The sequence below is a fragment of the Ambystoma mexicanum genome, chromosome 4p (assembly GCF_040938575.1).
Source record: "Ambystoma mexicanum isolate Mex_15411 chromosome 4p, UKY_AmexF1_1, whole genome shotgun sequence".
Taxonomy (NCBI): Eukaryota; Metazoa; Chordata; class Amphibia; order Caudata; family Ambystomatidae; genus Ambystoma; species Ambystoma mexicanum.
The window spans coordinates 54,101,395-54,114,639 of NC_090927.1; the positions used below are offsets into that span (position 1 = coordinate 54,101,395).

The 13,245-nt window shown below is 48.3% G+C and overlaps 1 protein-coding gene across 2 annotated transcripts in view; it reads left to right on the forward strand.

Moving 5' to 3' along the window:
• Positions 1 to 13,245, forward strand: part of LOC138452985 (NACHT, LRR and PYD domains-containing protein 3-like) — a 481,434-nt gene that overhangs the window by 150,656 nt on the left and 317,533 nt on the right. For both annotated transcript variants that reach the window (XM_069605362.1, XM_069605363.1), the window contains exon 6: positions 2,364 to 2,534. In XM_069605362.1, the coding sequence (XP_069461463.1) occupies positions 2,364 to 2,534 (171 nt within the window). The remainder of the gene's footprint in view (positions 1 to 2,363; positions 2,535 to 13,245) is intronic.

Sequence of the window (13,245 nt, forward strand, 5' to 3'; positions counted from 1 at the left end):
AAATGGCTAGACTAGCTGCACCAAAATGTTAGTCTACCCACGTAATAACACTTGTGGTGCTTACTCCATTATATATGCCCAGAAAATATGTCAGGACACAGTAAGAAATGGTTATACTGGCTGCACCCAAATGCCAGTCTAGAGCGGTAATAACACATATCATGCTTACTTTATTTTAGTTGCCCAGTAAAAAAGCCATGCCACAGAAAGAAATGACTAGACTGGCTGTACCAAAATGCAGTCTAGCCACCAATACATATCATGCCTGCCTGTAATTGATGACCATTATGTAATAGCGCACCCCTCTCCTGCCTCACCCTTCCCACATGTCTCCTCTCCCTGCCACTAGGAGTAATGGAGAGAACAGGTAAGTAATTCAGGCATTTAACACAAGCACACATATTCACTTGCTCATTTACACGTGCACCGATTCACACACACATCCGCCCAGCCACCTATGCATCATGCATTCATTCACAAACATTACATAATACACGCGCGTGCGCTACCTTCCAGGTTGCTCCTCCTCTGTAGGCAAGCCTCTGGCTCCCAGGCTCCAGGAACCAGCTCTGGTTTCTGTTATGTCCTTGGGGGAAGAGGCTCACATTTCAAAACAAATAATTACAGTGTCAGTACAGTGTCCTCCAGGTATCTACTAACTCCATGCCCCTTAGTTTTGATTTAAATTTGCCTGCCTATATCTTATTGATTGAGGTAAAAGAGAATGTTTTGTCCCTATTACAAAAACATATTTGCCCTATGGATCAGAGAGGAGAGGAAAAGCCCTTTGCAAGCGAATGGTCACCCCCACCTTTTTAGATTTATAGTGGGTGAACATGCCATTAGTTATTGTTTTGAAGAGAGGCTATTTTGGTCAGCCTTGAACAAGTGCATCTCTTGGAGAAAAATAATTTGAGGTTGGTGTGCCGGGGCTCCTGAATCAATTAGCAACTTTTAACCAGGCTGTTTAATCCCCTTAAAATGTAGATACCAACTTCTTGTCTTGGCATTTATTTTGTGCTGTATATATTTCTAACCTCTTGACTTCCTGTGCTATAATGTTATAACAGATTCCCAATTATTTTGTCCTTATACTTCTTTGCTAATATCTCTTCTGTGCCCTGTACGTGAAATTAGTAACTTAATGCCCTCTCACTATAAACACCCCTCCTTACCCTCTAAAATTGCGGGCGGAAAATGTTCACAGTCTCTCGTACACCCCCTCCACCCCCAGGAGAGCCACTAAACCATAAACAAAGGGGCGTCCCCCAAGGGAGCATGGTGCTCCCCATCATCAGCATCGATTGAGTGTCCTCCCTAGAGATGTTCCTTCAGGGAGCCCAATGCTAGTATACACATGTATTCCTAAGGGAGGAGCAACTCCCCTATCCATCTCCACCACTACAGAGTACCATGACAGAATGTAATTATGCCATCACTACAAAGCATAACCCTAAGAGGAGAACGTCTAGCGGATGTCTTTACCGTTCGCTGGGGTTTATCCCTGGTCCATAGATTGTTTGACATGGCAGCTTTAGAAACCTGACGGCGGATCGATCAGACGGATCATGCACCCGGAATCCCCCCCTCCATTGCAGTCACCAGTGAGGAGGATGATATCCCCTTTGTGGCTTTCTATGTTTGGATTTGGGTGACTTTTCCTTCTCTACATCCTCTGTTCACGTCGACGGGTTCATAATATGGAGCCCCTGAGCCTTGAACCCAACCCATAGTTTTTGGTCCTTATGCCAGAACTTCAGAGCCATAGGATAGGACCACCTGTAACCAATCCTTTTTAGGTTTAGGATGTCAACTCTTGCCACTTTCCCAGTGTTGTTGAGCAGATATCATGGAATATCTGAAGGCTGGAACCAGTGTATTGGATTCTTTGCTACTGTCTTGCTGCTGCAATATTTTCTCCAGTCTTATAACTGTGCGGTTTAAGAATAATGTCTCGTGGCTCTGAGTTAGTATCTTTCCTAGTGCGGCCTGCGTTATGTGCTCTGCCGATTCTAATATTTGCTGCCACGTCTTACTTGACCAATTTATCCAAGTGATTCCTAGCACAATCCTCGCTGTTTCGACCCTCTGCCGCTTGCTTCCTGTGCTTGAGTATCTTTTAGGGAAGAGCTTCATGCCCACATACAGCAATAATTTGGCTCTTCGCTGGTTGTGCCACCGGAGAGCCAAAACTTAAAACAACTATTTAGACAACGTTTTTTTGACCAGATTTCATTGCATGTGGAATTCCTCCTTTTAATATCACCTGCATGTTGATGATACATGATAACATGTACACTGATAATGAAGGCACAGCCATTCCCGAGCTAAGATTGCTTTCTATATGTTCCCGTCTTTGGCAGGATGTGCAATTGCTCGCTCACCGGATCCTCCTGCGCAGATCTCGCCTCTGTTCTCAGCACCAACCCATCTCTCACAGAACTGATCCTGGCTGATAATCCACTGGAGGACTCTGGAGTGGCACAGCTGTGTCAAGGACTGCAACACCCACGCTGCCAACTGCAGAAGCTGGAGTAAGTTCCTGCTATTCTTTCACTTGAGTGTCCTTTCTATCCAACCCTACAGCCCCCCGCCCTCTCTATCTTAGCCAAGCCCTGGTGTAATCACATTCCCAACTCCACTCATTCTTGGGGAGCTTTCTACAGAAGCTGTTAAGGAAACCCCTTGTGCTTGCCTCCACAGTGCCCACTTTAGAGCATTCCCTTTGGTTTAACCACAGTGAATACGTGTATAGGGTCCCAGTATGGCTTTCCCCTCTAGGACAATAGTGAGGCATGGTTTACCTATAGCATGGATACTCAAACAGTCCTGGTCCACTATTGAGTTGGGGCTCTGGGCGGCATGGGCCTGATTTACAAATCAGGACCATAATCAGTGGGATGCTCCCAAAATGTGCATAAACTGAACATCATTCACAAAAGACGTTTTGATGCAAATGTGTACACGCAGGTGTGTGCTGTGTGGAGGCAGATGGGGCCTCTTCGGTGATATTTGCGCATGCACACATGTGTGCGTGAAGGGAATGGGAGCTTAATTACCCCCCATTTCAATATGCAAAATAAGAGTGGCTAAAGGAGTGGTCCAGTGAGGAAAATGGAGGGGCCCACACACATTTATAAGCAACACAGTACAGTGCACAGTGGTTTCTCTTGTCTAAACCGTACTGTGTTCCAACAGGGTGTGATTCAGATTTCCAACTTGAGGAGATGTGGAGGCAGTATTTCTTCCTTCAATACATCGACTTACTGGAAGTGTTACACTTCCTCTGCTATTTAACTTTTATATTTGTATATTCACACACCTCTTGCCCATGAATAGATTCTCAGCTTGTTACTCGTGCCAGTGAATGGAGACAACGTGTGGTATTAGATACGAATGAAATTGCATGCACTTTGGTCATGCAGTACGGTTGTATGATTTGTATGGTGCCCAACATGAACATGTGGTAAACATGTTAGGTTATAGCCTTTCCTCTCCAAATGTAGGATCTCTTATTTGTGGGGTACCCATTCTGTTTTTTGGCACTTATCTGGGAGATTTCATTCAATTTTTTCATATTTATTTTCAAACCCACTGTGGTCCAGCCGAGGAAGAGGACCTTGGGACAGTGTAGTGGATTACTTACCAGTGATCTTCATTGCACGAGTCCTACTCTTAATTGAAGGGTAGTTGAGAGATGGGGAGATTAGCGGACTGGGAATGCTTGGATTACTTACCAGTGATCTTCATTGCACGAGTCCTACTATTAATTGAAGGGTAGTTGAGAGATGGGGAGATTAGCGGACTGGGAATTCTTGCATTACTTACCAGTGATCTTCATTGCACGAGTCCTACTCTTAATTGAAGGGTAGTTGAGAGATGGGGAGATTAGCGGACTGGGAATGCTTGGATTACTTACCAGTGATCTTCATTGCACGAGTCCTACTCTTAATTGAAGGGTAGTTGAGAGATGGGGAGATTAGCGGACTGGGAATGCTTGGACTACTTACTTACCAGCGATCTTCATTGCACCAGTCCTACTCTTAATTGAAGGGTAGTTGAGAGATGGGGAGATTAGCGGACTGGGAATGCTTGGACTACTTACTTACCAGTGATCTTCATTGCACGAGTCCTATTCTTAATTGAAGGGTAGTTGAGAGATGGGGAGATTAGCGGACTGGGAATGCTTGGACTACTTACCAGTGATCTTCATTGCACGAGTCCTATTCTTAATTGAAGGGTAGTTGAGAGATGGGGAGATTAGCGGACTGGGAATGCTTGGACTACTTACCAGTGATCTTCATTGCACGAGTCCTACTCTTAATTGAAGGGTAGTTGAGAGATGGGGAGATTAGCGGACTGGGAATGCTTGGACTACTTACCAGTGATCTTCATTGCACGAGTCCTACTCTTAATTGAAGGGTAGTTGAGAGATGGGGAGATTAGCGGACTGGGAATGCTTGGACTACTTACCAGTGATCTTCATTGCACGAGTCCTACTCTTAATTGAAGGGTAGTTGAGAGTTGGGGAGATTAGAGGACTGGGAATGCTTGGACTACTTACCAGTGATCTTCATTGCACGAGTCCTACTCTTAATTGAAGGGTAGTTGAGAGTTGGGGAGATTAGCGGACTGGGAATGCTTGGACTACTTACCAGTGATCTTCATTGCACGAGTCCTACTCTTAATTGAAGGGTAGTTGAGAGATGGGGAGATTAGCGGACTGGGAATGCTTGGATTATTACCAGTGATCTTCATTGAACGAGTCCTACTCTTAGTTGAAGGGTAGTTGAGAGATGGGGAGATTAGCGGACTGGGAATGCTTGGATTACTTACCAGTGATCTTCATTGCACGAGTCCTACTCTTAGTTGAAGGGTAGTTGAGAGATGGGGAGATTAGCGGACTGGGAATGCTTGGATTACTTACCAGTGATCTTCATTGAACGAGTCCTACTCTTAGTTGAAGGGTAGTTGAGAGATGGGGAGATTAGCGGACTGGGAATGCTTGGATTACTTACCAGTGATCTTCATTGCACGAGTCCTACTCTTAATTGAAGAACAGGGATGCCCATTTCTATCAGAAATGACTAACAATAACTCTTACAGATGGCAAAGTCATTCCAAGAAGATGAGAACAAGTGGTATGCCAGTTTATGAGGGTGTGAACACAGTGGGACATAGACCACGGACAGACAAAGCAAAACAGAAAATAGATATATGCGAAAAAGGTGACTTTGAAATGTAACATTGGAAGAGGTGTGCTTTAGAAATATACACGATTTCATTATTAAATGGAATTTGAGGGAGTCATTGAGTCAGGTAGGGAGAATGTGGAGGAGGGCGGTGCAAATCACTCTTTGGCAAGTTAAGTGTAGTTTGAATTGAACTTTCAAGAGATCCACAGCTGAGCTGGCTTTCATTGTTATGGGCAGTGGATTCCAGTTGAGCGGGGCATAAGGAGCAGAAGCGAGAGGAGGTATAGGGCCGACATGGAACGAGGGAAGGACCATTGATAGCTTTGTAGACTCAGAAGCCAAACTAGAAAAGGGAGCAGTTGTGCATGAAGAGACAACGAGCATTAGTGTTGGTTGTTGGAGCTGAGAAAGGATCTGGGAAGGTTGTAGAGAGTACGGTAGCAAATTTGCAGACTTTATCTAGAAGGAGTAGAGAGTTAGGCCAAGAAATAGGGACAAGCACATGTATCATTTGCTGAGCATGAATGTGGAGATTAGAGACAGGAGAGGGGAGAGAGGGGTTTGGAAGCCAGGAGAAAGATACCTTCTGTTTTTGAAGCATTCAATATTAGGCAGTGAAGAGTAATCCAGTGAAGAGCCATCTAGTGAAGAGCCATCCAGTGAAGAGCCATCCAGTGGTCGCAATAAAACACTTGGTAATCCCGTCCGAAATGGTTAGAGTGAAGGAGGGAAAGAAAAAGATTTGAGTGTCACCAGCAAAGAGGTGATCATGGAAGCCGAAAGACAGAATACATCTTCCTGGGGCAGTGGTAAAGAGTATTTTTAGTTTTTAGTATTTAATCTAAGTAAACGGGTACTACGATCTTGGGTTTCTCTGCGCTCAACTGAAATCCCCTCAAGAAAGTGTGTTGAGGTGTTAACGTCCCGGGTCCCGCCGCCCGGCCGTTAACACCCATTCCAGCCCCACGAACGGGTGCTTAACGCCAGACTATTGTTGACAGCATGGTCCGTTTGATTGATAGCCCTGCCTATATTGACCATGCTATCCTTTTAGTATCTTTAGCTGCCTTCAGCCTTGCTGCAGGCTTGTGCCAATTGTGAGAGGAGGAGATTGTCTTCATGATATCTTTAATTTTTGAACTAAAGGCCAATTAAATCTGGTTACACCGACTGTCTGAACTAATCTCTTTTGGGCTATCTCTGGAATTCCTTTGGTCCTGTAATTAAATAGTGCCTCTGCAGAGTTAGCGGCTCTGGAAATCTGCTCTGTCAGAAAGGTTTTTTGGCCTCTATTATAGCTGCCTTATATCTTGTCCGAAGGCATTTTAATTTCAAGCCATTTACTGGTTTCGGGTTCATCTCCAAGAATGTTTTTAACATATGTTTATCATGATAACAAAAACGTCATCATACCATTTATTCCTATAATGTTTGCCCTAAAGAATTCTATTTATTTATTTTTTGCATTTATACAGTGCACACAAGCCCTTGGGCATCGGGGCGCTACAATCCAGTTACATGAGTCCCAATAGTTGGGGAAATTCTTAAAACAAGATTAGAAGGTGCTACAGAGAATTGGTAGGTACAAACATGATGGTTAAATTACAGCGACAGTACCGTTGTCGTGCCGGGAGTGCTGGGTTGGGTGGTGATGGCTATTGTCAATTAGTTCGGCTGAACAGCCACGTTTTCAAGGCTTTGCTAAAGGCCCAGTAAGAGTTCCATTGATTTACAGCAATGACAGGGAAGCTTGCTGCTCCTGCTCTGGTTCGTTTGAATTTGGGTTGGATCAGTCTGTGGGCATAGGGTGTTCTGGTGGGCCTACCCGTTTGGTGGGGAACATTGTGTTGCGTTAGGTATAGTGGAGCCGCTTTGGATATGCATCTGTGTGGAATGGTGATTGTGTTGAAGAGGATTCTTTGTCGTATCGGAAGCCAGTGTACTGCTTTCCTGGCCTCAGATCTGTGGTTATGTTTAGGCAGGTGTAATGCTGTTCGAAGGGCACTATTCTGAATCATCTGGAGCTTATGTATGTTGTGGGCGGATGTGCCCGCAAAGAGGACATTGCAATAGTCCAGTTTGGCGTCTATCACTGCTTGTGCTATGGTTAAGCAGTTGTCTTTTGGAAAGGTATGGTCTGGCAGCGATGAGGAGTTCAGTGGCATGAGTGCTATTTCTTCAGCAGTAGGACAGATGGTAGAGTTATCCAGTTGCACACGATCTGCTTCCCCAATGACCTCCGAGGGGCGTGAGAATGTTTCAGACTTTAAAAACCTGAGGTTAAGCCCATGCACTGACAATATATTTTTATCCCTGTACTGTCATTACTCAACGGGCTACTAGCATATTTCCTTGGCGTTGAATAAGGAAGTATGGCATGGGCGGTCCAACCTGCCCATGCTAGTGCCATTCACCACATTGATATTGTAAGCGAAAAAACAGCTGAGAGATCTCCCCCTGACATGAGAAGAAGATGTATCTAAATATGTAAAGCATAGGTTTACCAGAGCGTGTTTGAGCTGTATTGCGCTTAGAACTCTCCCACAGCTCTGCACTTTGGCTTCTAACAACCACACCACCCCTCTTCCCTTAAATAGGCCAGCAGGGCTCAGGCCGGTCGTGTGACTGTATTATTTGTGGCAGATGTGTTAGCAGAATAACTGTCTCTGATGGTTGGGTAATCTCTCGGCAAACTATCAATGACACATATGGCTTCTGTTGCACAGCGGTCTGCCATGCGGCGCAGCTCTCTAGGGTTCCAAAGCGGCTGCCTGCCATCTTGAAATTAGTTGATCAGTGATCAGGGATCCGGTAGTTCTTTCTGAGGGCCAGATCCTCGCTTTGGATACTTTCTACACTTTGGTTTCTCTCTCTTTCCTGACACCATTGGGCGTACAAACATGTTTGTACAGGGCCTTGGACATTTTCTGTGAGCTGCACCAGGGAACTCCTCTCCTCCTGACATACAGAATGGCATATGGCTTCATATCGGCTTGCTTATGGCTCCTCTTAAGGGTACTTTCAACTTGCACATTGGGTCACTCTAGGGATCCCACGAGAGTAGAGGAGTCGAGGGCTTCCTACAGATGAGGCTAGAGGTGGGATGGGTACCTCATGGATCCCTGGAGTGTAGGGGGCTTCCTACAGATGAGGCTAGGGATGGAATGGTTACCTCATGGATCCCTGGAGTGTAGAGGGCTTCCTACAGATGAGGCTAGGGATGGAAGGAGGACCTCATGGATCCCAGGAGTGTAGAGGGCTTCCTACAGATGAGGCTAGGGATGGAATGGGGACCTCATGGATCCAAGGAGTTTAGAGGGCTTCCTACAGATGAGCCAAGGGATGGAATGGGGACCTCATGGATCCCAGGAGTGTAGAGGGCTTCCTACAGATGAAGCTAGGGATGGAATGGGGGACATCTGTGATCCCAGGATAGTAGAAGGATTCCTACAGATGAGGCTAGGGATGGACTGTGGACCTCATGGATCCCTGGAGTGTAGAGGGCTTCCTACAGATGAGGCTAGGGATGGAACGGGTACCTCATGGATCCCTGGAGTGTAGAGGGCTTCCTACAGATGAGGCTAGGGATGGAAGGAGGACCTCATGAATCCCAGGAGTGTAGAGGGCTTCCTACAGATGAGGGTAGGGATGGAATGGGGACCTCATGGATCCAAGGAGTTTAGAGGGCTTCCTACAGATGAGCCAAGGGATGGAATGGGGACCTCATGGATCCCAGGAGTGTAGAGGGCTTCCTACAGATGAGCCTAGGGATGGAATGGGGGACTTCTGTGATCCCAGGATAGTAGAAGGATTCCTACAGATGAGGCTAGGGATGGAATGGGGACCTCATGGATCCCTGGAGTGTAGAGGGCTTCCTACAGATGAGGCTAGGGATGGAATGGGTACCTCATGGATCCCTGGAGTGTAGAGGGCTTCCTACAGATGAGGCTAGGGATGGAATGGGGACCTCATGGATCCCTGGAGTGTAGAGGGCTTCCTACAGATGAGGCTAGGGATGGAATGGGGACCTCATGGATCCAAGGAGTTTAGAGGGCTTCCTACAGATGAGCCAAGGGATGGAATGGGGACCTCATGGATCCCAGGAGTGTAGAGGGCTTCCTACAGATGAGGCTAGGGATGGAATGGTTACCTCATGGATCCCTGGAGTGTAGAGGGCTTCCTACAGATGAGGCTAGGGATGGAAGGAGGACCTCATGAATCCCAGGAGTGTAGAGGGCTTCCTACAGATGAGGCTAGGGATGGAATGGGGACCTCATGGATCCAAGGAGTTTAGAGGGCTTCCTACAGATGAGCCAAGGGATGGAATGGGGACCTCATGGATCCCAGGAGTGTAGAGGGCTTCCTACAGATGAAGCTAGGGATGGAATGGGGGACATCTGTGATCCCAGGATAGTAGAAGGATTCCTACAGATGAGGCTAGGGATGGAATGGGGACCTCATGGATCCCTGGAGTGTAGAGGGCTTCCTACAGATGAGGCTAGGGATGGAACGGGTACCTCATGGATCCCTGGAGTGTAGAGGGCTTCCTACAGATGAGGCTAGGGATGGAAGGAGGACCTCATGAATCCCAGGAGTGTAGAGGGCTTCCTACAGATGAGGCTAGGGATAGAATGGGGACCTCATGGATCCAAGGAGTTTAGAGGGCTTCCTACAGATGAGCCAAGGGATGGAATGGGGACCTCATGGATCCCAGGAGTGTAGAGGGCTTCCTACAGATGAAGCTAGGGATGGAATGGGGGACATCTGTGATCCCAGGATAGTAGAAGGAGTCCTACAGATGAGGCTAGGGATGGAATGGGGACCTCATGGATCCCTGGAGTGTAGAGGGCTTCCTACAGATGAGGCTAGGGATGGAACGGGTACCTCATGGATCCCTGGAGTGTAGAGGGCTTCCTACAGATGAGGCTAGGGATGGAAGGAGGACCTCATGAATCCCAGGAGTGTAGAGGGCTTCCTACAGATGAGGCTAGGGATGGAATGGGGACCTCATGGATCCAAGGAGTTTAGAGGGCTTCCTACAGATGAGCCAAGGGATGGAATGGGGACCTCATGGATCCCAGGAGTGTAGAGGGCTTCCTACAGATGAGCCTAGGGATGGAATGGGGGACTTCTGTGATCCCAGGATAGTAGAAGGATTCCTACAGATGAGGCTAGGGATGGAATGGGGACCTCATGGATCCCTGGAGTGTAGAGGGCTTCCTACAGATGAGGCTAGGGATGGAATGGGTACCTCATGGATCCCTGGAGTGTAGAGGGCTTCCTACAGATGAGGCTAGGGATGGAATGGGGACCTCATGGATCCCTGGAGTGTAGAGGGCTTCATACAGATGAGGCTAGGGATGGAATGGGTACCTCATGGATCCCTGGAGTGTAGAGGGCTTCCTACAGATGAGGCTAGGGATGGAAGGAGGACCTAATGGATCCCAGGAGTGTAGAGGGTGTCCTACAGATGAGGCTAGGGATGGAATGGGAGACCTCTGGGATCCAAGGAGAGTAGAAGGATTCCCACAGATGGGGCTAGGGATGGAATGGGGAACCTCAGTGCTCCAAGGAGAGTAGAGGGCTTCCTTCAGAGGAGTCTATAGGTGAAATGTGTGACCTCTGGGATCTCAGGTGGATAGAGGGCTTCCAACAGCTGAGGCTATAGGTGAAATGCGGGACCTCTGGGATCTCAGGTGGAAAGAGGGCTTCCTGCAGATGAGGCTAGGGATGGAATGGGGATCTCATGGATTCCAGGAGTGTAGAGGGCCTCCTACAGATGAGGCTGGGGATGGAATGGGGACCTCATGGATCCCAGGAGTGTAGAGGGCTTCCTACAAATGAGGCTGGGGATGGAATGAGGACCTCATGGATCCCTGGAGTGTAGAGGGCTTCCTACAGATGAGGCTAGAGGTTGAATGGTGGTCCTCTGTGATCCCAGGAGATTAGAATGTTTGTTACAGATGAGGCTAGAGATATAATGGGGGATCTCAGAGATATCAGGAGTGTAGAGGGCTTCTTACAGATGAGGCTAGGGATGGAAGGAGGACCTCATGGATCCCAGGAGTGTAGAGGGCTTCCTACAGACGAGGCTAGGGATGGAATGAGGACCTCATGGATCCCTGGAGTGTAGAGGGCTTCTTAAAGATGAGGCTAGGGATGGAATGAGGACCTCATGGATCCCTGGAGTGTAGAGGGCTTCCTACATATGAGGCTAGGGATGGAATGAGGACCGCATGGATCCCAGGAGTGTAGAGGGCTTCCTACAGATGAGGCTAGGGATGGAATGAGGACCTCGTGGATCCCTGGAGTGTAGAGGGCTTCTTACAAATGAGGCTAGGGATGGAACGATGACCTCATGGATCCCAGGAGTGTAGAGGGCTTCCTACAGATGAGGCTGGGGATGGAATGGGGACCTCATGGATCCCAGGAGTGTAGAGGGCCTCCTACAGATGAGGCTGGGGTTGGAATGGTGACCTCTGTGATCCAAGGAGAGTAGAGGGCTTCCTACAGATGAGGCTAGAGGTTTGAATGGTGGTCCTCTGTGATCCCAGGAGATTAGAATGTTTGCTACAGATGAGGCTAGAGATAGAATGGGGGATCTCAGGGATATCAGGAGTGTAGAGGGCTTCCTACAGACAAGGCTAGGGATGGAATGAGGACCTCATGGATCCCTGGAGTGTAGAGGGCTTCCTACAGATGAGGCTAGGGATGGAATGGGGACTTCATGGATCCCAGGAGTGTAGAGGGCTTCCTACATATGAGGCTAGGCATGGAACGAGGACCTCATGGATCCCAGGAGTGTAGAGGGCTTCTTACAGATGAGGCTAGGGATGGAATGAGGACCTCATGGATCCCAGGAGTGTAGAGGGATTCCTACAGATGAGGCTAGGGATGGAATGGGGACCTCGTGGATCCCAGGAGTGTAGAGGGCTTCCTACAGATGAGGCTAGGGATGGAATGAGGACCTCATGGATCCCAGGAGTGTAGAGGGCTTCTTACAGATGAGGCTAGGGATGGAATGAGGACCTCATGGATCCCAGGAGTGTAGAGGGCTTCCTACAGATGAGGCTAGGGTTGGAATGGGGACCTCATGGATCCCAGCAGTGTAGAGGGCTTCCTACAGATGAGGTTAGGGATGGAATGGGGGACCTCTGTATCCCAGGATAGTAGAAGGATTCCTACAGATGAGGCTAGGGATGGAATGAGGACCTCGTGGATCCCAGGAGTGTAGAGGGCTTCCTACAGATGAGGCTAGGGATGGAATGAGGGCCTCGTCGATCCCAGGAGTGTAGAGGGCTTCTTACAGATGAGGCTAGGGATGGAATGAGGACCTCATGGATCCCTGGAGTGTAGAGGGCTTCCTACAGATGAGGCTAGGGATGGAATGGGGACTTCATGGATCCCAGGAGTGTAGAGGGCTTCCTACATATGAGGCTAGGCATGGAACGAGGACCTCATGGATCCCAGGAGTGTAGAGGGCTTCTTACAGATGAGGCTAGGGATGGAACGAGGACCTCATGGATCCCAGGAGTGTAGAGGGATTCCTACAGATGAGGCTAGGGATGGAATGGGGACCTCGTGGATCCCAGCAGTGTAGAGGGCTTCCTACAGATGAGGTTAGGGATGGAATGGGGGACCTCTGTATCCCAGGATAGTAGAAGGATTCCTACAGATGAGGCTAGGGATGGAATGAGGACCTCGTGGATCCCAGGAGTGTAGAGGGCTTACTACAGATGAGGCTAGGGATGGAATGAGGGCCTCGTCGATCCCAGGAGTGTAGAGGGCTTCTTACAGATGAGGCTAGGGATGGAATGAGGACCTCATGGATCCCAGGAGTGTAGAGGGCGTCCTACAGATGAGGCTAGGGATGGAATGGGAGACCTCTGTGACCCAAGGAGAGTAGAGGGCCTCCTACAGCTGAGGCTGGCGATGGAATGGGGACCTCATGGAACCCAGGAGTGTAGAGGGCTTCCTACAGATGAGGCTAGAGGTGGAATGAGGACCTCATGGATCCCAGGAGTGTAGAGGGCTTCCTACAGATGAGGCT